General features: G+C 42.4%; 1 protein-coding gene across 7 annotated transcripts in view; it reads right to left on the bottom strand.

Moving 5' to 3' along the window:
• Positions 1-24,300, bottom strand: part of COL16A1 (collagen type XVI alpha 1 chain) — a 226,071-nt gene that overhangs the window by 91,896 nt on the left and 109,875 nt on the right. For all 7 annotated transcript variants that reach the window (XM_044286553.1, XM_044286551.1, XM_044286554.1 and 4 more), the window contains exon 11: positions 21,991-22,017. In XM_044286553.1, coding sequence (XP_044142488.1) covers positions 21,991-22,017 — 27 coding nt within the window. The remainder of the gene's footprint in view (positions 1-21,990; positions 22,018-24,300) is intronic.

The raw sequence follows: 24,300 nt of genomic DNA, 5'->3' as shown, positions 1-24,300 counted from the left end.
ATGACCTCATAGCCATGTGACCAGTAATATTGCTAGGTTACTGGTCACATGGTGATGATGTCATCTAAGGTCCTAGATCAGAGCTCTAACACAGTACGATGCCTGGACTCAGTGCCGGCAGGCATGGCATGGCAGCACCCCCTGTGTAGCTGACAGCATGACACCCGGGGCAGTGGCTAGCAGGGCTCAAGAGGCAGCTGCCTTGGGCCCCCCAGGAGCAACTGGGCCCGGGGCAGCTGCCCCTTTTGCCCCTTGGTAAAGACGGCCCTGACCCCTCTGTGATGTGTCTAACAATTTATGGAGAGCATGCAGCATGGATACTGAAAGTTCTTGCTGCTATATAATTTTTTCAGGAGAAGATAACACATTAGATTAACTACATTGCATCTGCTTCTTTATTTTATTTTTAAATGAAGCTAGGATAAACTTTAGCTAGAGAGATTTTGGGCTTGCTAGGGATGAGCGAACCCATGGAAGTTATGGTTCGCCGGGTTCGGCCGAACTTCAGGTCAAAGTTCGGGGTCAGGACCTGAACTTGGCCCGAACTTGACTCCGAACCCGGAACCCATTAAAGTCAGTAGGGACCCGAACTTCACTTTATTATTTTCCGTAATAACATGATTTTCCGTAATAACATGGTTATAACAGAAAATAATAGCATTCTTAAAGGGACACTGACAGGCCCAATAACCATAATTAGCTGTATATATGTATGTACAGGTCTTCTAATGTGCATTAAAAACATATAAGTATCCCCCCTGTCCACATTATGTATACAGTTAACTCACGTTTTATAACCTGAACTAATCGCTGTTCTTTCTGCCCAAGGGGCGGGTTTTCAGCTTCTCTTGCGCCCAGCCAGCATCAGCCCAACAGCCGTTTTTGAAGCGCCGCCCAGCTGATAAATATTCACTTAGCTGGCCGGCTTCTGCAGTCCCCGACCATCCGAGATCCGGCGCATGCCCAATAGAAAGCTATGGGTGCCGGGCGCATGCGCAGAAGCGCGCCCGGCACCCATAGCTTTCTATTGAGCATGCGCCGGATCTCGGAAGGTCAGGGACAGCAGAAGCCGCCCAGCGAAGTGAATATTGATGAGCTGGGCAGCGCTTCAAAAACGTCTGTTGGGCTGATGCTGGCTGGGCGCAAGAGAAGCTGAAAACCCGCCCCTTGGGCAGAAAGAACAGCGATTAGTTCAGGTTATAAAACGTGAGTTAACTGTATACATAATGTGGACAGGGGGGATACTTATATGTTTTTAATGCACATTAGAAAGAACAGCGATTAGTTCAGGTTATAAAACGTGAGTTAACTGTATACATAATGTGGACAGGGGGATACTTATATGTTTTTAATGCACATTAGAAGACCTGTACATACATATATACAGCTAATTATGGTTATTGGGCCTGTCAGTGTCCCTTTAAGACAGAATGCTAAATAAAATGGCCATTGAGGGGTTACACCCCTATCATTCTCTAAGGCTACTTTCACACTAGCGGCACGGACCTCCGGCAGGCTGTTCCGTCGGGTGAACTGCCTGCCGGATCTGTCCTGCCACTAGTGACAGTGCGCGCTCCGTCCCCACTGACTATAATGGGGGCGGTGCGGAGTTCCGGCGAGGCACGGCAGCGCACGACGAGAGGCTGCCGGAATAAATGTCGGACATGTCGTAGTTTTATTCCGGCAGCCTCTCGCCGTGCGCTGCCGTGCCTCGCCAGAACTCCGCCCCCATTATAGTCAATGGGGACGGAGCAGCAGTCCGGAGGCACACGGTCACTAGCGGCAGGACGGATCCGGCAGGCTGTTCATCCGACGGAACAGCCTGCCGGAGGTCCGTGCCGCTAGTGTGAAAGTAGCCTAAATATAAAAGTTAGGAGCACTATGAGCCAGTCTCCAGTGAGCGCTGCTTGCTCCTTGCTTTAGCAGCTGGTGGGGTCTCAGGACTTGAACCTACACTGATCAAAACCTTTGATATACCACTATGATAAATCAAGCACAGTTATTCTTTAACTGGTGATTCCCTACTATGATGCTATCATTGTAATAAACTATTGTGAACTATAAGACGCACTTTTTTACAAGAAAAAAAATCTGCAGTCAGGGTGGTTCAGCAGTGGCATACCTCCCTGACATCGGCAGAGCGCTCATACAGGGCTTTGCTTGATTAAAGAGAGAGCTTTCTCTCTCTCCTGCCTGACACTGATCGCAGTGTGGCAGGTAAAAAGGTTGAATGGTCATCAAGCATGTGGAAGGTACTGTTGGAAACACAGCCCTCTCTCTCTTGCAGGTTTTCACAATGCAGTAAAGAAGCCAACAGCTCTGATTGATTACAGCTGAAGGACTGTGTAGCAAAGCTGGGTTTTTCATGTGTGTATGCAGCAGAGCTGTGTGGGTGTATAATGTGCATACTGTGGAGCTGTGTGTGTGTATAATGTGCGTCCTGCAGAGCTGTGTGTATGTATTATGTGCATATTGCAGAACTGTCTGTGTGTACTTGTATAATGTCATGATGATGGAGAGTAAAAAAAATACCTAAAAAAATGTATACTTTAGCAGAACAAGCATGATGGGACACTACACAGCAATAACAGGAAGCACATGTACTTGGATAGCTACATTTAATGAGATGACCACATGCACCATTGCTGTTTCTTTCAGTGATCAGCAGATGTCACCCTAAGGCCTCATGCACACGACCGTTGTTTTATTCCGTGCCCGTTGTTCAGTTTTTCGTGATTTTCTGCTGACCCGTTGACTTTCAATGGGTCAGTTTAAAACTCGGCTAATGCACTGCTTGTCATCCGCGTCCGTGATCCGTGGTTCCAGTCCGTCAAAAAAATATAACCTGTCCTATTTTTTTCACGGAAAACGGTTCGCGGACCCACTCAAGTCAATGGGACCGCTAAAAAACACGGAGGCACACAAGATTGTCATCCGCGTCCGTGCATCCGTGTCCGTTTTTTTCCTATCATTTGCATGGCAAACCTGTCTTAGATTTTTTTTAACTTTCCTTCATGTCTGGTGATCCTCCAAAAATAAAGGAAGACACACGGAAACAAAAACTGAAACGGATCACGGAACAACGGAACCCCATTTTGCGGAACGGAACACAACAACGGTCGTGTGCATGAGGCCTTAGGCTAACAGTAGCTGACCAAAATGTTTAACCTCTTCTAATCTAGACTCCAAGGTTAGTCACCTTGACCCCTCTACTTTATTTAACCATCAGGGAAGGTTGAATAAGTAGAAAATTATTTTTTTCTAATTTCCTGTTGTCTAATCCTGGGCTGCATCTTAAGAGTCTGAAAAAGATGGTAAATAATTAAGGTTAGGTCCACATGGGATGGAAACGCTATGGATTTAACTGTAGGTTTGCACAGGTAAAATCCACATTGGATTACAAAACCATGTTAACAAACCTCATCCACATTCTGGAATTTTTCCACATGAAAATTGACCTGTAGCAATGATTTTTAAATCACCAACTTCTCTGTTTTCAATTTCACTCCTCTTAGGGTACTTTTACACTTGCGTTTTTTCTTTTCCGGCACTGAGTTCTGTCCTAGGGGCTCAATACCGGAAAATAACTGATCAGTTTTATCCCCATGCATTCTGAATGTAGAGCAATCCGTTCAGGATGCATCAGGATGTCTTCAGTTCAGTCTTTTTGACTGATCAGGACGGAGATAAAACCGCAGCATGCTATGGTTTTATCTCCGGCCAAAAAAACGGAACACTTGCCTGATTGCCAGATCCGGCATTTTTTTTCCAAAGGAATGTATTAGTGCCGGATCCGTCCTTCAAAATACCACAATGACAGATCCGACCTTCCGGTCTGTGCATTTCAATGAATTTGTAAGATGGATCAATATCCTGATCAGTCTTACAAATGCCATCAGTTGGCATACGTTTTGCCGGAACTGCTTGCCGGATCACTCTGCCGCAAGTGTGAAAGTAGCCTTAATCTAGTGGGGGGAAATCTAAAGTGAAAACACAGCATGTGGATTTGTTATGGATTTGTGGTGAAATTGGCAAGCTGATTTGCAGCTGAAAAATCCACTGCATGTGGACCCTACTGTAAGGGTTCCCAATGGAACCAGCAGTTCCTCTTGGCCTGACCACCAAATCAGTTATGTTCTCTAAGATGTCCTATTTACTATTACCTTTCATGAAAATCACAGTTGGAACCCCTGATACAGCACACAACATACAGTAATTGCCATCATAGATGATAATTATAAGCAGGAGCTAAACTAGTACAAGGTGGGGCTCCATAGCTAACTTTTGATTGCTCCACTCCCTTGGCTGATCCTTTTGCCGCTGCTTGTTTACAAGCAGCAGAGGTACACAAGTGTATAGTGTGTATGTGTATAGTGTCTCCTTTGTACCCTGTGAATAGTGTCTCCTGCTTGCTGTGTCCCCTCTATATAGTTCCTCCTACCTCCTGTACCCCCTGTATACAGTGTCTCCTGCCTGCTGTGCCCCCTGTGTATAGTACCTCCTGCCAGTTGTGCCCTCCTGTACCTCCTGTATATAGTGTCTACTGACTCCTGGGTCACCTGTATATACTGCATTCTGCTCTCTTTCCTGTGCCCCCTGTATATGGTACATACTGCCTGCTGTGCCTCTCCCTGTGCCCCATGTTATATAGTGATTCTTGCCTGATGTGCCCCCTCTATGGAATGCCTCCTGCCTGCTGTGCCCACAAGGATGTAGTGTCTCCTGCCTGCTCTTACCCCTGTAGATAGTGCTTCTCGTCTGCTCTGCCACACACACACACACTTGATTACTGTACATACTGACCTGTCCCCAGTATCATGATGATCATCAATGATGCAGGCCTGATCTTTTCTGGCCAGGTCTGCTCCTGCACAACTTATCAGGTGGTGTGATAACATCATTACACCACCTTCATTGCAGAAGAGTGTTGAATCAATGGTTCCCATGTCCCTCCAGTGCTGCCAGCTGAGGACGCAGATACAACTGAGTTTAGGGGCCCCGGAAACAAGATGAATAGATCTGGTGACCAGGTGCCTCCGAGAGGGGGCCCAAAACACTTGGCTCCTTCCCTCCTTGCGCTATCCCATGGCCAGCCCCTGCTGACTCCCCTCTCCTGATCACAGGTCAGGAGATCAGTCACTACCTCTGGGCCCAGGGTAACCTACCTGTGGCAGGTACTAATGTCACCAATAAGTGACAAGGAGCAGCAGGACTGTGGGAGGCACAAATTATTTTCTGTGGGGCCTGGGTTGTTGTACGGTAGTTCTGCCACTGTTAAGTTGAGTGGAGAATGTTGGCCAACCAGGGTTCCATGGAAAGATGTGGTCCCCCATTGCCCAGTTAGGGATTTCTTAGCTCCACTTTAAATTCTGAGAATAAAGTGTTGGCCTTCAGCTTGTTCAATTACTCTTGGCATGGTAGGGGCAACATGTCTGAGCAATTTCATGCTTTCTCTACCTTCACACTGTCTCTGATCATAGAGTGGTGCAAAATAAACATTGAGCTAAATCTGTTTAGCAATCTGAAAATCCCGGATATAGCTGCAGATTGAGTTTAGATTCTGAGCATTCACAGAATTGGTTGAATTTAGAACAAAATGATGCAATGATAAAAAATAATCTGATATAATCACTGCTGGATTTTACCATAGCTACTGCATTTCAGAGCAAAAGTATCCAGCCAAAGCATTCATCTTTAACCCTTCATACAAGGTTTTAGTGCATAATGCAGTCTGACATGATTGGATATTGAGCTGGCTTCAGATACGAGAAGAAGACTGTACAAGACTAGACAGACATAACTCATCGACTGGATGGTCACCTGACATGCTGACACTTGGGACAAGAGTTGGCAGTCGTGGAAACAACTTATCCTCAAGATATAATTTTGTTGGCAGTCGCGGCAATAACTTATCTCCAACATATAATTCACATGTGGCTTGGTTTTGCTCCTGATGGAAACTCTTAGCAATAAAATGTCATAATGAATTGAATAAACATAGGCGAATATTCTCCTTAATCAGGCACAGATTTGATTAAGTTTTAGGTTTGAACTTGCTTTAAAAAAAAGAAAAAAGTCCCCTTGCTTAAAGGGAGTCTGTCACCTACTTTGAGCGTTTAACACTACTCATATTACGTTATAGCACAAATAGTACCTATTTGTGTCTTTCCACAAGATGAAAAAAAAAAAACACTTTATAAAGATATGCAGATTAGGTTCCGCAAGTGCTCAGGCCCCTTTCTGATGTGTCGGCATAACCTCACCCCTTAGAGACCTCTCTGCCCTGCTCTCCTCTCTTAATTCATCCTCATTCTCTGGCTCAGATCTCATTTGAGTGCCGGTCACCACTGGGCCCGCGCATGTGCACTGTTAAGATCAGTGCCTCTGCCCATATTGGGCCGAGCAGTGCGCATGCGCGGGCCCAGTGGTGACTGGCGCACGCATGAAATCTAAGCCAGAGGAGGAGGATGAATTAGGAGAGGAGGGCGGGCCAGAGGACTCCAAGGGGAGCGGTTATGCCGACACATCAGAGAGGGGGCTGGGCACTTGCAGCCATAATGCTGCCCTTGGGCACTTGCGGGATCTAATCTGCATATCTTTATAAAGTGTTTTTTTCAGCTTGTAGACGTTTGAAAGACACAATACAGGAACTATTTTTATGTTGGGCAACTGTGCTATAATGTGATATGAGCGGTGTAAAATGCTCAAAGTATGTGACAGACCCCCTTTAATGTTTCAATACTATTCCTTTGAACCCATTGAGTTAATATAAGGTTACTAGATTTTATCACAATTCTTCTTTTATATCAGAGTTAGGCCTCACATGTCCTTGTCTGTGATGACAAGATAGTCAGTGGTACATGTCTGTGAAGGATCCGAATTTGGCCTGTGAGTCATTTTTTGCCCTCTGTGTGTTATCTGTATTCCACTGCTAGGCTGAAAATTACTTTCCAGAGCATCTCCTACCAATGCAGGTTGGACAGGCCCACCAGGCACCAGAGTACCAGAAGATCTTCCGGTGGGCCCAAGCTCTCTCAATAATAAAACAAGGCTGTTAAAGTCCTATTTACACAGAGGGTGGGCCCTCAGAATCATTTCCTCTGGTGGGCCCAAAGGACTTCAGTCTGACACTGCACCAATGGTTCATGAAAACCACTGACCCATAGACTATAATGTACGTAAGGGATCGGTAATCACAGACAAAATAGGGCATGCTTCCTTGTCCATGCTTCACCATGTACCTGTGGCCTGTGGAAAACCACTGTTGTGTGAATACACACATTAAAGTCAATGGATATATGAGTGATCAATATAGACCATGGACAGCACCAGTATGCGATTCAGTGACAAGTGAAAGAGACCTTATGTGTTTTCTCCCATTTGGGCACCTGGTATTTTTATTAAGACATATTAGTTATAAAGGTCACATTTCATCAAAAGAAAAATGTTTCATTACTTTGACCCCATTACACAATGTTCATCAACTGAGAATCTGGGGATCGCTTCATTTATAATATTGGATGAAAATGTGTACAATGTAATGATTGTAGCAAAAAGTTGTCTCTCACATCCAAGTATATACATGGGTAAACTGCACATACAGTTAGGTCTATATATATATATATTTGGACAGAGATAACATTTTTCTAATTTTTGTTAGAAATGGATTTTGAACAAAACAATTCAGACGCAGTTGAAGTTCAAACTTTCAGCTTTAATTCAGTGGGTTGAACAAAATGATTGCATAAAAATGTGAGGAACTAAAGCCTTTTTTAAACGCAATCCCTTCATTTTGTGGGCTCAAAAGTAATTGGACAAATTAAATAATTGTAAATTAAATGTTAATTTCTAATGGTTGAAAACCCTTTGCTGGCAATGACTGCCTGAAGTCTTGAGCTCATGGACATCACCAGACGCTGTGTTTCCTCCTTTTTAATGCTCTGCCAGGCCTTTACTGCAGCGGTTTTCAGTTGCTGTTTGTTTGTGGGTGTTTCTATCTGAAGTTTAGTCTTTAACAAGTGAAATGCATGCTCTAGAGGGTTCAGATCAGGTGACTGACTCGGACATTCAAGAACATTCCACTTTTTTGCTTTAACCCCTTCAAGACACAGCCTTATTTCACCTTAAGGACCAGGTCATTTTTTGCAAATCTGACCAGTGTCACTTTAAGTGCTGATAACGTTAAAACACTTTGACTTATCCAGGCCGTTCTGAGATTGTTTTTTCGTCACATATTGTACTTCATGACACTGGAAAAATTAAGTCCCAAAATTAATTTTTTTTGCATAAAAAAATACCAAATTTACCCCAAATTTGGAAAAATTTGCAAATTTCAAAGTTTCAGTTTCTCTACTTCTGTAATACATAGTAATACCCCCAAAAATTGTGATGACTTTACATTCCCCATATGTGTACTTCATGTTTGAATTATTTTGGGAATGATATTTTATTTTTTGGGGATGTTACAAGGCTTAGAAGTTTAGAAGCAAATCTTGAAATTTTTCAGAAATCCAATTTTTAGGGACCACTACAGGTCTGAAGTCACTTTGCGAGGCTTACATAATAGAAACCACCCAAAAATGACCCTATTCTATAAACTACACCCCTCAAGGTATTCAAAACTGATTTTACAAACTTTGTTAACCCTTTAGGTTTTGCACAGGAGTTATTGGCAAATGGGGATGAAATTTGAGAATTTCATTTTTTTGCCTAATTTTCCATTTTAACCAATTTTTTACACTAACAAAGCAAGGGTTAACATCCAAACAAGACTGTATCTTTATTGCCCTGACTCTGCCGTTTACAGAAACACCCCATATGTGGCCGTAAACTACTGTACGGGCACACAGCGGGGCGTAGAGTGAAAGGTGCGCCGTATGGTTTTTGGAAGGCAGGTTTTGCTGGACTGGTTTATTTACACCATGTGCCATTTGAAGCCCCCTGATGCACCCCTAGAGCAGAAACTCCCTAAAAGTGACCCCATCTAAGAAAGTACACCCCTCAAGGTATTCAAAACTGATTTTACAAACTTCGTTAACCCTTTAGGTGTTGCACAAGAGTTATTGGCAAATGGGGATGAAATTTGAGAATTTCATTTTTTTGCCTAATTTTCAATTTTAACCCATTTTTTCCACTAACAAAGCAAGGGTTAACATCCAAACAAGACTGTATCTTTATTGCCCTGACTCTGCCGTTTACAGAAACACCCCATATGTGGCCGTAAACTACTGTACGGGCACACAGCGGGGCGTAGAGTGAAAGGTGCGCCGTATGGTTTTTGGAAGCCAGATTTTGCTGGACAGTTTTTTTGACACCATGTCCCATTTGAAGCCCCCTGATGCACCCCTAGAGCAGAAACTCCCTAAAAGTGACCCCATCTAAGAAACTACACCCCTCAAGGTATTCAAAACTGATTTTACAAACTTTGTTAACCCTTTAGGTGTTGCACAAGAGTTATTGGCAAATGGGGATGAAATTTGAGAATTTCATTTTTTTGCCTAATTTTCAATTTTAACCCATTTTTTCCACTAACAAAGCAAGGGTTAACAGCCAAACAAGACTGTATCTTTATTGCCCTGACTCTGCTGTTTACAGAAACGCCCCATATGTGGCCGTAAACTACTGTACGGGCACACAGCGGGGCGTAGAGTGAAAGGTGCGCCGTGTGGTTTTTGGAAGCCAGATTTTGCTGGACAGTTTTTTTGACACCATGTCCCATTTGAAGCCCCCTGATGTAGAAACTCCAAAAAAGTGACCCCATTTTAGAAACTACGGGATAGGGTGGCAGTTTTGTTGGTACTAGTTTAGGGTACATATGATTTTTGGTTGCTCTATATTACACTTTTTGTGCGGCAAGGTAACAAGAAATAGCTTTTTTGGCATCGTTTTTTTTATTGTTATTTACAACATTCATCTGACAGGTTAGATCATGTGGTAATTTTATAGAGCAGGTTGTCACGGACGCGGCGATACCTAATATGTATACATTTTTTTTATTTATGTAAGTTTTATACAATGATTTCATTTTTAAAACAATTTTTTTTTTTCGTTTCTCCATAGTCTAAGAGCCATAGTTTTTACAGTTTTGGGGCGATTATCTTAAGAAGGGTCTCATTTTTTGCGAGATGAGATGACGGTTTGATTGGCACTATGTTGGGGTGCATATGACTTTTTGATCGCTTGCTATTACACTTTTTGTGACTTAAGATGACAAAAAATTGCTTTTTCTACACCGTTTTTATTTTTATTTTTTTACGGTGGTCACCTGAGGGGTTAGGTCATGTGATATTTTTATAGAGCCAGTCGATACGGACGCGGCGATACCTAATATGTATACTTTTTTTATTTATATAAGTTTTACACAATGATTTCATTTTTGAAACAAAAAAAATGATGTTTTAGTGTTTCCATAGTCTAAGAGCCATAGTTTTTTCAGTTTTTGGGCGATTATCTTAAGTAGGGTCTCATTTTTTGCGGGATGAGATGACGGTTTGATTGTTACAATTTTGGAGTACATGCGACTTTTTTGATCACTTTTATTATCTTTTTTGGGGAAGTAAGGTGGGCAAAATTTCAATTTCATCATAGTTTTTTATTTTTTATTTTTATGGCGTTCACCGTTCGGGAAAAGTAACATGACCGTTTTATAGATCAGGTCGTTACGGACGCGGCGATACCAAACATGTGTAGGGAATTTTATTTTTCTCATGTTTAATCAGTGATAAATGTGTTTTTTGATTTTTACTTTTTTTTACTTTTTTCACTTTTTTTTTTGACCCAGACCCACTTGGTTCTTGAAGATCCAGTGGGTCTGATGTCTGTATAATACAGTACAGTACAATATATATTGCACTGTACTATATTTTACTTACACTGAACAGATCTATGCTTTCAGCATAGATCTGTTCAGCACCATGGACAGCAGGACGCCTGAGAGGCGTCCTGTTGCCATGGGAACCTTCCCCGTCTGCTCAGTTATGTTCAGAACTGCGCAGACGGGGAAGGGTAAGGACGGGGCTCTGGGGGGGCTGTCTGGGAGCTCTCTCCCTCTCCATCGGGGGGCTGCAAAGGTACAGCAGCCCTCCGATGGGAGAGGGAGGGAGCTCCCTGAGCTGTTAACCTTTTCCATACCACGGTCCGTACGGACCGCGGTATGGAAAGGGTTAAACGGCTGACATCGCATCACCGATGTCAGCCGTTTATACCAGGGTGCCAGCAATGTGCTGGCACCCTGGTATACCCACTAGACACCAACGATGATTATAATGGGAGGCGGGCGGGGGATCGCGATCCCGCCTGCCGCACCGCCCGCCTCCCGCAACTGCCACACCGCCCCGCACCGGCCCCGCACCGCCCACAAACCGCCCCCTGCACCCCGCCACATAAATGGAATTCAGGGGTGCAGGGGGGGTAAAAAAATCGATTTGGGGCAATTTTTAGGTTTCTGATCCCTGCGGTCAGGGACCGCAGGGATCAGAAACGACATAAAGCGATCGCCGATAGGGGGGGGTGCCGAAACTACCCGATCGCCGATACGGGGGTCACAGGACCCCCCTCGGCATTGAGCCTGAGTGCCTGGCTGTGTGTAACAGCCGGCACTCAGCGCTGTCACCATGTCTGCAGACATGGTGACAGTTTTATGCCATGACGAGTATACTAGTCATGGAGCGCTAAGTAGCAGTGCTCCATGACTAGTATACATGTGATAGGTACAGTATATTGTCACACTCTCCTTCTCTGATCGCTTCCCTGACAGGAATGGGGACGATCAGAGAAGGAGAGGCACACAGTCCCTCCCTAACCCCCCTTACCTGCCCCGATGCGCTGCGATTGGTCCCTCTGCAGTATTGGACCAATCACAGCGATCGTGGGCGGGTCAGGGGGCCAATACATCTCCTTCCGGCTTCTAGGGTTGCCTAGCAACCCCAGCACGCCGGCTTCACTGAATCTTCAGCGCTCAGGTCCCTGCGCTGACAGTAAAGCCGATCACGTACATGCACGTGGGGATGCGGTGAGGCACCACATTCCCCCACGTACATGTACGTGATGTTGCGTGAAGGGGTTAATAAACTCTTGGTTGCTTTGGCTTTATGTTTTGGGTCATTATCCATCTGGATTATGAAACACAGACCAATCAGTTTGGCTGGATTTGAGTACACAGCATGTCTCTGAAAACCCCAGAATTCATCCGGCTGCTTCTGTCCTGTGTCACATCATCAATAAACACCAGGGACCCAGTGCCACTGGCAGCCATGCATGCCCAAGCCATCACACTGCATCTGCCGTGTTTTACAGATGATGTGGTATGCTTTGTACCATGCCTTCCATACTTTTTTCCCCATCATTCTGGTAGAGGTTGATCTTGGTTTCATCTGTCCAAAGAATGTTCTTCCAAAAGTGTGCTGGTTTTTAAGATGTTTTTTTAGCAAAGTCCAATCCAGCCTTCTTATCCTTGAGGCTTATGAGTGGCTTCCACCGTGCAGTGAACCCTCTGTATTTACTTTCATGCAGTCTTCTCTTTATGGTAGATTTGGATATTGATATGCCCATATCCTGGAGAGTGTTGTTCACTTGGTTGGCTGTTGTGAAGGGGTTTCTCTTCACCATGGTAATTATTCTGCGATCATCGACCACTGTTGTCTTCAGTGGGCGTCCAGGTCTTTTTGCATTGTTGAAGTCACTAGTGATTTCTTTCTTTCTCAGGGTGTACCAAACTGTAGATTTTGCCACTCCTAATAGTGTAGCAATTTCTCGGATGTTTTTTTTCTGTTTTCGCAGATGAAGGATGGCTTGTTTCACCTGCATCGAGAGAGCTCCTTTGACCGCATGTTTACTTCTCAGCAAAATCTTCAAAATGCAAGCACCACATCTCAAATCAACTCCAGGCCTTTTATGTGCTTAATTGAGAATGAAATAATGAAGAAATTGCCCACACCTGCCCATGAAACAGCCTTTGACTCAATTGTCCGATTACTTTTGGTCCCTTTAAAAACAGGGTGCCACATGTAAAGGAACTGAAACTCCTAAACCCTTCATCCAATTTTTATGTGGATACCCTCAAATGAAATCTAAAAGTCTGGACTTTATGTTCATGTCCATTTTATAACTATAACTTGAATATGTTTTAGTAAACAGGTAATAAAAACTAAATTTGTGTCAGTGTCCAAATATATATGGACCTAACTGTATATCCAGAAGTCACGTACCAACTAAGAGTGGGAGACATGAAAGGGCAAAAATGCCAACTTATGCTCTCAGGTAGTGACATTGTACAAGGGAACAATAAACACCAGGGAACAAGGAAACAAACTTTTGTGGCTGAACCTACTATATTAAACTTCTAGGTGGAAAATGTTTTTCTTATTTTTGCCCAGTTTCCCCATATACAAAGCTTACAAAATTGAAAAAATATTCTTGGGAATTTCATATGCTGATCTTAGTCCAAACTGCTGGAGAAAGATGCAACAAATTTATTAAGAGGCAATTTCGTGCATTGGGGACCACAATTTGTGGTCCACAATGTATGTGCAACATCTATATGAATTCCACAGAGGATCCTGACCCATTCTACTTGAATGGGTCTGTGATCTGTCCGCACCGCAAAAAATAGAACATGTTCTATTTTTTTGCGGCAAGGAGGCACAAAGAGAAACCCTGTTAATGTATACGTTTTTTACAATGTAACTCTATGGTGACAGATGCCACTGTATGGCATCTGTCTGTGGCATCCGTTAAGGTATACATTTTTTTGTATATGTTATATCTCCATGGCCTTCATATCCCCCCCCCCCCCATGATGTTGATTTCAGAACAGTCGTGAGATGAAGTTGCTAATATGTACTAAAAAAATGTCACTGGAAATGTCCTTTTAATAAATTTGGCACATTTTTGTCTGCTAATGTGGCAGAAAATCAAGTTTACACAAGTTATGAGACGGTTTAGACATTCTAAGCTTTTTATTAGGGTACTTTGACACTTGTGTTGTGAGAATACCATTTGTAGATGGAACCAAATGCGGATCCGTCTCACAAATGCATTGCAATACCGGATCCATCTCTCTGGTGTCATCTGGAAAAACTGATACGATATATATATATATATTTATATTTTTAAAGGTCTGTGCATGCGCAGACCGGGAAACCGGATCCGTTTTGCCGAAAAACTTGGTGACGGATCCGGCATTAATGCATTTCAATGGAAATTAATGCCGGATCCGGCCTTCCGTCAAGTGTTCCGGAATTTTGGCCAAATACCGTAAGAGTGACTGAACTGAAGACATCCTGACGCATACTGAACAGATTGCGCTCCATTCAGAATGCATTAGGATAAAACGGAAGCGTTTTTTTTCCGGTATTGAGCCCCTGGGACGGAACTCAATTCCGGAAAACTTTAACACAAGTGTGAAAGTACCCTTAAAGTGGCCAGGGTGACTTACAAATGAGTCACACATTTTGCAGGAAACGGTTTTATCAGAAATATTTCATCGCTATTTTTTAATGCAGCTATTCTAAAATAGATATTTAGATAATGCTGACCTTGGTTATGATGGGGTTAAGCTGCCGATAAACTGTAGTCATAAATACTCCCATTAATCATATTGATTTATAGTCATACGCTGAGACCCCAACAATTCTGAGAACTGGCTGGATTTTGTCCCATTCACAGTACGAGTTGGCAGCACATGTGTAGCCTTCCCTTTTGAAATGAATGAGAGTTACGGTAACTGCTGAGACACAGGATTTGGACCCTCACCAGTTTTTGTTTTATGGCCTCTCTTGTGATGGGATAACCCCTTTAACTCTTACAATCTTCCACATTAAGAAAAGAATCAGATGGAAAATCTTTCCCAAATATTTTTTTTCCCTGAGAGCAGACATCTGAGTGTGTCTAGAATACACTGAAAGGAATTTGTAGTGTAGGCGAGTTTCACTCATGATATCATAACCACGCCATTACCGGTTGGAACAAGATAATGGCCCTCGTTTATCTACAAGGTCTAAAGGTAGAATTGGCCTTGTTGCCCATAGCAACCAATCAGAGCTCAGCTTGTACTAATTTAACTGCTCTGGTAAAATGAAAGCTATGCTACGATTGGTAGCTTTTAGTTTCTCTTTTAGACAGTTTTGATAAATCTGACAAATCCATTTTTGGGGGGAAAATTTGGCACCATGCAACGCATAAGGTGAAATCAGCAGCAAAATTCTTGCCAAATCCACAACAGAAATGTAGTCCTGTGTGACCACACCTTTAAGACGGATCTGTCATCATACTATGCCTTCAACTTTAATGGTACAGCCACAGGAATAAATTCAAAAAAGAGAAGTCGTATCTGTCCCTTATGCTATCTTTTCTTTTATAATCCACTTCTGATTTTGGCTTCCAAAACTGCATTCAGAAACCTGACCATGTGGTCTTACTCTAAGGGTAGCATTGTAAGAAGACAGGTTGAGACCAAACAGTGCTTCCAAAAAATGTAGTGAAATTCTGGTTCACTTTATACATAATGAGATCTCTCCCCCCTTTTACCAGGGATTGACACAGTGCCATTTTGACTAATAGGAGGGTGAACCTGTCCGTTAAATAGGGCAGCATAGTCTAATGACAGATCCACCTTTTACACGTATGGCTGTCAGGCACGCTGCGGTATTTTTTTGCAGATTCCACTTATAACATCACTGTGTTAAAGGGGCTGTCCAATTAAGACATCTTATCCTCTTCACAGTATAGGGGATATATATGGTTGACGGGGGTCCGACCACTGGGGCCTATGCTCATCCCGAGAATGGGAGCCTGTGCTCCAATTTTAAATGGAGTGACAGTCACGATTGCCCACTGCCACTCGATTCAGCTCAATGGGGCTGCCTGAGGTAGACTTGTGATTGTACTCAGCTATCTCCAGCAGTCCCATATAGTTGAATGGAGTGGTAAATATACACGCATGTCTGCCACTTCTTTCAAATAGGGAGAATGGGCTCCTGTTTTTATGATCAGCGGGGGTCTCTGCCGATCAGACACTTATCCTCTATACTTTAAATAGGGATAAGTTGTCTTAATGGGACCACCACTTTAAAATATGGCTTTATGCGCTCATAGGAATCTATAGATACAGGACCTGACCAGGGCAAGGTTAATTAACAACTTTATTTACAAATGCCTAAGTAGGCAATAGAACCTATCTTGGCCCGGGTACAAGTTAATACTTCACTTTTATTATAATATTTATTAAAATACGTCGCTGAATGTGGACGTGAAACACAACTTGATTGGTTATAGACAAAGAACCAAATGTGCTACTAAGGTGTTAAAAACACAGTCTCCAATCCACTGTTAGGGGTGATGATTTAGTCAGTTGGAGGGGATGTGCACAATCACTCACTCCAAGGGCTAAAGTCTAAGATGCTGTTTAACAGCTAACTATTGATGCAGACATTGCCAACTACTGTATACTGCAGCTGCCCGTTACCCCTGAAGAAGCCAGAGATACTGGCAAAACATGTCGGGGGGCAGTTTTAGTTTTTAACTAGCGGTCGTGTTTCCACTGTTAGGAGTCAAACAGTAGTCCGGCTGGATCACTGGTACCTCCCTGATGTAACAAGGAGTTGGCATATACAGTAATTGGCAACGTCTGCATCAATAGTTAGCTGTTAAGCAGCATCTTAGGCTTTATAGTGGGCTGATGCATCAAGTTCTCCCACCATCTTATGACAATAGTTAATAATCAGTTATAGTTGCTAACTAGCCAAGTTGGCAACAATAGCAGCAGATGTGGCACGGCAAGAACTTGCCTCTTTAGCCCTTGGAGTGAGTGATTGTGCACATCCCCTCCAACTGACTAAATCATCACCCCTAACAGTGGATTGGAGACTGTGTTTTTAACACCTTAGTAGCACATTTGGTTCTTTGTCTATAACCAATCAAGTTGTGATTCACGTCCACATTCAGCGACGTATTTTAATAAATATTATAATAAAAGTGAAGTATTAACTTGTACCCGGGCCAAGATAGGTTCTATTGCCTACTTAGGCATTTGTAAATAAAGTTGTATGCGCTCATAGGGTAACATTACCAATGTATTTGGGAACTATATTACATGGAACTTGTATGGATCACAACTATCCGTGTAGGTAGGTAAGAACTGCCTCATAGCAGGACTCCAGACTTCTCATGGTATTTTAGACTATTTCCAAAATTTGACCTACAATCTATGTTTTTTTTTTTACCAGTGAAGCTCTTGTGAAACTCGTAGTTTCCTTTACATAGCAATATAAAAGATAAGTAGAGCAGGATTAAATTAGACAAGGCATTGATGCAGGGAGAATAATATGGGAATGTCCTAACTCCCATCAACAAACCTTTAAACGCATCGGAGAAAACTGTATGCCATCCATCATCTATATTGGTCCACACAATTCACATAATATAATATTTGGGCTGTAATGTAATGATGCTCGAGAAAGGCTCAATGCACTAAAGTCAAAACATTTCATTATATAAATTGTGTGGACCAATAAAGATCATTCATGGATTGTGTGCTGTCATCTCCAGTGCATGTCTGAAGATTTCTTGCTGCTGTTACAGACGTATATTTGAAATATTACAGTTTTTAATACGAATATGTTTCTCCTAAATCATGGATGTGGTTGGATTTGCAATGGACGTGGTAAAATATGGTAAAAATGACAAACCAAAATGATGAGAATCACATTTAAATGTGCCAATGTTTAATTCACTGGGCAAACTTATTGCATTTGGCTTTTACACAACTTGATGCGAGTGTACTGACATGAGGATAGCTTCTTAAGGAAGTGTGACCTACATCATGCACTTCCCAATGAGAAGAATGGCAGGCAGATCCAGAACAGGCTCCACATTGATTTTAGTGCAGGAAATGCACCAAATCTACATGGAAAACCAACTGGGGGGATTTATCAAAACTGGCGTAAAGGAAAACTGGCTTCTCTGATACCAACCTATGGTTAGAATGGATGAAGTACAGTGCAACTTCAGTAAATAAAAGCAATTGTTATACAGGTCCTTCTAAAAAAATTAGCATATTGTGATAAAGTTCATTATTTTCTGTAATGTACTGATAAACATTAGACTTTGATATATTTTAGATTCATTACACAGCAACTGAAGTAGTTCAAGCCTTTTATTGTTTTAATATTGATGATTTTGGCATACAGCTCATGAAAACCCCAAATTCCTATCTAAAAAAATTAGCATATTTCATCTGACCAATAAAAGAAAAGTGTTTTTAATACAAAAAAAGTCAACCTTCAAATAATTCTGTTCAGTTATGCACTCAATACTTGGTCGGGAATCCTTTTGCAGAAATGACTGCTTCAATGCGGCGTGGCATGGAGGCAATCAGCCTGTGGCACTGCTGAGGTGTTATGGAGGCCCAGGATGCTTCGATAGCGGCCTTAAGCTCATCCAGAGTGTTGGGTCTTGCGTCTCTCAACTTTCTCTTCCCAATATCCCACAGATTCTCTATGGGGTTCAGGTCAGGAGAGTTGGCAGGCCAATTGAGCACAGTAATACCATGGTCAGTAAACCATTTACCAGTGGTTTTGGCACTGTGAGCAGGTGCCAGGTCGTGCTGAAAAATGAAATCTTCATCTCCATAAAGCTTTTCAGCAGATGGAAGCATGAAGTGCTCCAAAATCTCCTGATAGCTAGCTGCATTGACCCTGCCCTTGATAAAACACAGTGGACCAACACCAGCAGCTGACATGGCACCCCAGACCATCACTGACTGTGGGTACTTGACACTGGACTTCAGGCATTTTGGCATTTCCCTCTCCCCAGTCTTCCTCCAGACTCTGGCACCTTGATTTCCGAATGACATGCAACAGTCCAGTGCTGCTTCTCTGTAGCCCAGGTCAGGCGCTTCTGCCGCTGTTTCTGGTTCAAAAGTGGCTTGACCTGGGGAATGCGGCACCTGTAGCCCATTTCCTGCACACGCCTGTACACGGTGGCTCTGGATGTTTCTACTCCAGACTCAGTCCACTGCTTCCGCAGGTCCCCCAAGGTCTGGAATCGGTCCTTCTCCACAATCTTCCTCAGGGTCCGGTCACCTCTTCTCTTTGTGCAGCGTTTTCTGCCACACTTTTTCCTTCCCACAGACTTCCCACTGAGGTGCCTTGATACAGCACTCTGGGAACAGCCTATTCGTTCAGAAATTTCTTTATGTGTCTTACCCTCTTGCTTGAGGGTGTCAATGATGGCCTTCTGGACAGCAGTCAGGTCGGCAGTCTTACCCATGATTGCGGTTTTGAGTAATGAACCAGGCTGGGAGTTTTTAAAAGCCTCAGGAATCTTTTGCAGGTGTTTAGAGTTAATTAGTTGATTCAGATGATTAGGTTAATAGCTTGTTTAGAGAACCTTTTCATGATATGCTAATTTTTAGAGATAGGAATTTGGGGTTTTCATGAGCTGTATGCCAAAATCATCAATATTAAAACAATAAAAGGCTTGAACTACTTTGGTTGGTGTGTAATGAATCTAAAATATATGAAAGTCTAGTGTTTATCAGTACATTACAGAAAATAATGAACTTTATCACAATATGCTATTTTTTTTAGAAGGACCTGTATATGTGGGACCGCTAAGCCTCACCTAGGTACTGTGCCCTTAATATTGCCCTCTAGTGTTGAGGAATGTTTTTTGCAATTATTCTCAAATTCATCTAGTAACTAGTCTGCATGTGAAGAATGGAAGCAAAAATACCCACTTCTCATAAAAACTCCCCGCCCTGGTGCAGGTATACATATCTATCCTGGTAACTATACCTGCCACAGAGGGGGAGATCAAGGAAGATCCCTGGGTAATTTCGCTGAAGGATACTGTGCAACTTACAGTGAAACAGATACCTCCCTCACACAGAATCAAGTATACTCAATTGGAGATGTATATTGGATCTGTGGTGATGGAAAGATAAGTTCTAGACTAGAGGGTTCCTGAAAAGGTGAATGTGCCCTTGCTAAAGCCATCATGAACATACACATCTTCACTGAAAATGAAAAAGACTCCAACACACATATACGCAACCGTCGTGCCCTCCCAAAAGGTAGCTTCGACCCACACGTGTATATTGATGCAATCAGGGTCCCAAGAGGGGTCCCTGATGAATTCAAGGTCAGAGGTCAGGTGGCAGCAGGATTTGAATCCATAATTCCCCACATAACAATCAACAAAAATGTAGACTGGATCAACTATATTTACTATAATCAACAAAGGTTTGTAAACTACAACAGGGATGCGTTACAGGCAGATTCCATTATGACATTTCAAAACCACATGGTACTCGATATGATACTTTCAGAATGAGGTGGTGTCTGTAAGGTATTGACGGACCCCTCATCCTGCTGCACAACAACACCGGCCCTAATGGTAAGGTCACACTGGCAATTTAGAAACTCGAGGATTTATCAATAAAGCTCAAAAGAAACTCAGGTATCGATAACCCTTGGGATCAGTATTTTGGCTGGTTCACTAACTGGAAACAGGCACTTGTACAGTTGAGAATTATTATCCTGATAATTATTATAGTAATAGCAATAGTTGCAACATGTATCATACCATGTGTACGGAAACTGATAATGAAAGGAGTATCAAATATGTCATTTTATGAGACTCTGCTGCCTAATCCTGAAGACAACTCACATGAAGGATATAGAAAATATCTGGTGGTATATAGGGAAAAGGGCAAGGGTAAGAACCATATTATCTAAGAAATTTGGTTCTAAGAGGGGATTGAAGGGAAATGTGACTCCATCTTGTCTTCTCTTACATGTACAGAATTGTTATAATATCTCACCCACGCACTGTTTCACATCCCCCCGCTGTGAGTTAGGTTTCCTTATCTGTCCCAGGACAGATTCTGGGAATATCCTAGAACTAGAACAAATGTTCTGTTTCATTCAGGGTAATTCGGCACAACTGCGTAGATTCTTATATGTGACGTATTACATACCATAAAAGGATGTTCCGGTAGTATCTGTATGAGCAGCAATGTTTATCTTTTATGATTGGTTTAACTCTGTTGTTATGCAAACTTTTCTACTGCCTATTTAAGGCCAAGCTATAGCATAATAAAGTTAGAGTGTTTCTCAGTGCTGTGTCTATTATTGCCAACTGAGAAACATCTCTCCTGATATCAGTGTCTCAAACCAAGGTTGTCATAGAGGTCCAGAAAGGTCCAAATCCTTTCAGTTACCAGTCCTGTTCCTGTATCCAACCAAACCCATGATGCACTTTTCCTTTCTCTTCCACAGATCCTGCACCGCCCCCAACAACTACCAGCTAGTTTATAGCCCCTACCAAAAAGCTAGTTACAGAGACTCTCCCCTATCATGGACATATCATAGGAAATAGGAAAGAGCTACATGGACATGGCCATATGACCACAGCCAAGAAAGGACGATAGAAGCAAAAAAATTGATAAAAGAAATACATTACAAAATGACAGCCACTTGATTATTTTAAAGGATGTTGATGCACACCGTAAAACCCCTTTAACGTCTCCTACTTATCTGAAGGGTAGCAATAAGACAGTGGTCGGACTATAGCATGTAAGTCACACATTTAAACATACAGGCCCAGATTTACTAATCCTCTAGACGGAGTAGATTTAGACAAGCTGTCTAGAGCTGCACCAGATTTATCAAAGGGCCTAAGGCTGAATGATAAATTTGGTGCATGGATAGACACTTTTTTCTAGATCTATACCAACTATTGGTTGGCTTTGTGACATAGCTTTACACCAGAATTGTTGAGCCATTTTGTTGCAGTCACATCTTAGACTATGCTAAACACCACCCATTCCTGTTAAGCTCTACCCCTTGTGGAGCCAGTTGGAAGAAAGTGTAGAAGTCCTAGTTGTGCCAAATTGAGACAACTTTGCATCAAGGTGCAGACCCAGTGTATGGACCACAGTGTGAAGAATGTATTTCAATAAGCAAATTTATTTCTACTTCATAGACTTACCCTGGGGCCTTGTGGTCCAGCGGTGACCTGTTCAAAAATATAAAAATACAATTTAGAAGGTACTTATGAATCTAGGTTCTAGAGTGATAGCATGGGGTGCTTTTAAACTTTTTACTTTCTGAGGGAAAATGTGAGATAGAGATATGGACAGACTTGAGTGGAGTGTTTAGCTATCAAAATGCCGCCCACTAAAGTCATAGAAAGTTGCAGCCTAAGGCCTGATGCTCACAACTGTAGTTTGGGTCCGCATTTCATCCATGTGCTGTCCACATCCATATGGCATTTCCGCAAATTATAGTACATGCCCAATTCTTCTACGTTTTGCGGACAAGAATAGTCAATTCTAGCATTAAATTGTGTAATGCACATGGCCGTATTTTGCGGATCTGTGGTTTGTGGACTGAAAAACTGATATGATCGTGTGCTTAAAGAAAAGTTCTCATCAGAGGTCATAGTTTGTGATACTAAGACTACTTTCACACTTGCATTTACATTTTCCGGTATTGAGATCTGGCAGAGGATCTCAATACAGGAGAAAAACACTTCCATTTGGTCCCCCTTTATTGTCAATGGGGACAAAACTGAACTGAATGGAATGTAGTGCACCAGAATGTATTCCGTTCTGTTTGGTTGCATTCCCATACCGGACAGAAAACCGCTGCAAGCTGCGGTTTTTCTTCCGTCATGGGATGTGGAGAAAAATGGACACAATAGAAAACGGATCCGCCCCCCCCCCCCATTGACTTTCAATGGTGTTCTTGACGGATCAGTCATTGTTTTGTTAAAGATAATACAACCGGATCCATTTATAACTGATGCAGACGGTTTTATTATCGGTAACGGAAGTGTTTTTGCTGATCCCTGCCAGATCAGGCAAAAACCGCAAGTGTGAATGTAGCCTTAGTTCTCATTGTTTATAGTAATGAAATAATACAAATGTAATAAAGGAAAGTGGCAACAATACAAAAGGCATAAAGTATCAAACTTATATTAAACAACTGTGTACTGTGAGCATATCCAAGACTGGGAGCACATAACAGCCACACTGCTGTATGCTATTATATTTGAATCAGCCTTTCTTATCTTGTTTCTTGCTTTGCCTATTTATTTCCTTGGTCTCTTCCACCTGGTATCATCTGCCCTCTATCAAAACTCAAACAAGCAGAAAAACAAGTAGAATTGGACGGGCTGAGACATGAGACTTGTATCCAGCTCCAGTATTCTACATTAAAAGCTGTCAGGCATTTCTGGAAGTCTGATATAGTCTTGTAATAATGAATAACATTGTTATTTCCTTCACAGGGATGTCTGGATAAGCTCCCTAGCTTTCAGGCTTAATACCCAAGAGATGACCCTAACTCTAATTAAGGATGCACCCCTTTCCCTGAACTACAGGTATGTATAGGGTTTGCACCTGAAAACAAATGCACAGCTGCTTTGGTTCTAGCATTTTTTCCATCTTAACTCATGTAATGAATAAATTCATGTTCGGCTGTGATTCCAAAAAGCATCTACAGCTGCTGCTTGTCCTATTACTTTCATACAGGATGTTTTCCTTCACATTAAAACACTTCTATCCAGACCATCATAGCATTATGATTTCCCTGTTACACGGGCTGATGCCGGGCCAATATCGAGCACCATTTGCCTATGTAGCTTGTAGCTGAGCTGGCAGTTGACAGAACTATGGGAAGTGTTGTGGCTGTAGCTCGTAAACAACATGGTGCCCCAGGGGCACAAGGTATGAAGAGAGCAGTCCGAAGAAGTTCAGAGGTACATTATTATAATCGGTAGGAGTGCAAACATGTTTTAGATATTTTTATGATCCTGCAAAACCCCCTTGAGGCTGGTTTAAAATGTTCAATTATTAACCTGACCAATCTTAATGATAATTGGCTATTGTAAATGAAGAGACCAATGACAAACTATAACACTTTATAATAACCGGAATCGGTCAAATAGGTTGAACCGCACTCCTTAAGAATTGAAGGTGCCTACGGGACATATGGGAATCTAGGAGTATGTGATCGGTCTACCGTGACGTAAACCACACTTCCTCCTGCTGATGAAGATGCATTCAGTACCTCCTTTAGCCTGCACCTTGTAGATACTTGAAGAGATACCAACATTCAAATATTGTTCCACCTCTCTGCCTATAGCAATCCTTCTGGATCCTGGCACTTGGTTTAACCCTGCCTTTCCTTGTTTGTAAACTTTAGCCACCCCTTTGCCTATAATTTTACTATGGTGCTACTATTTTCTCACCTTAGTGGCCTGTCTACGTTTTATATAGCAATCACTGGCGTACCG

The sequence above is a fragment of the Bufo gargarizans genome, chromosome 3, assembly GCF_014858855.1.
Source record: "Bufo gargarizans isolate SCDJY-AF-19 chromosome 3, ASM1485885v1, whole genome shotgun sequence".
NCBI lineage: Eukaryota > Metazoa > Chordata > Amphibia > Anura > Bufonidae > Bufo > Bufo gargarizans.
Note: the sequence above shows the minus strand (reverse complement) of the source record. Positions and strands in the feature narration are given on the sequence as shown.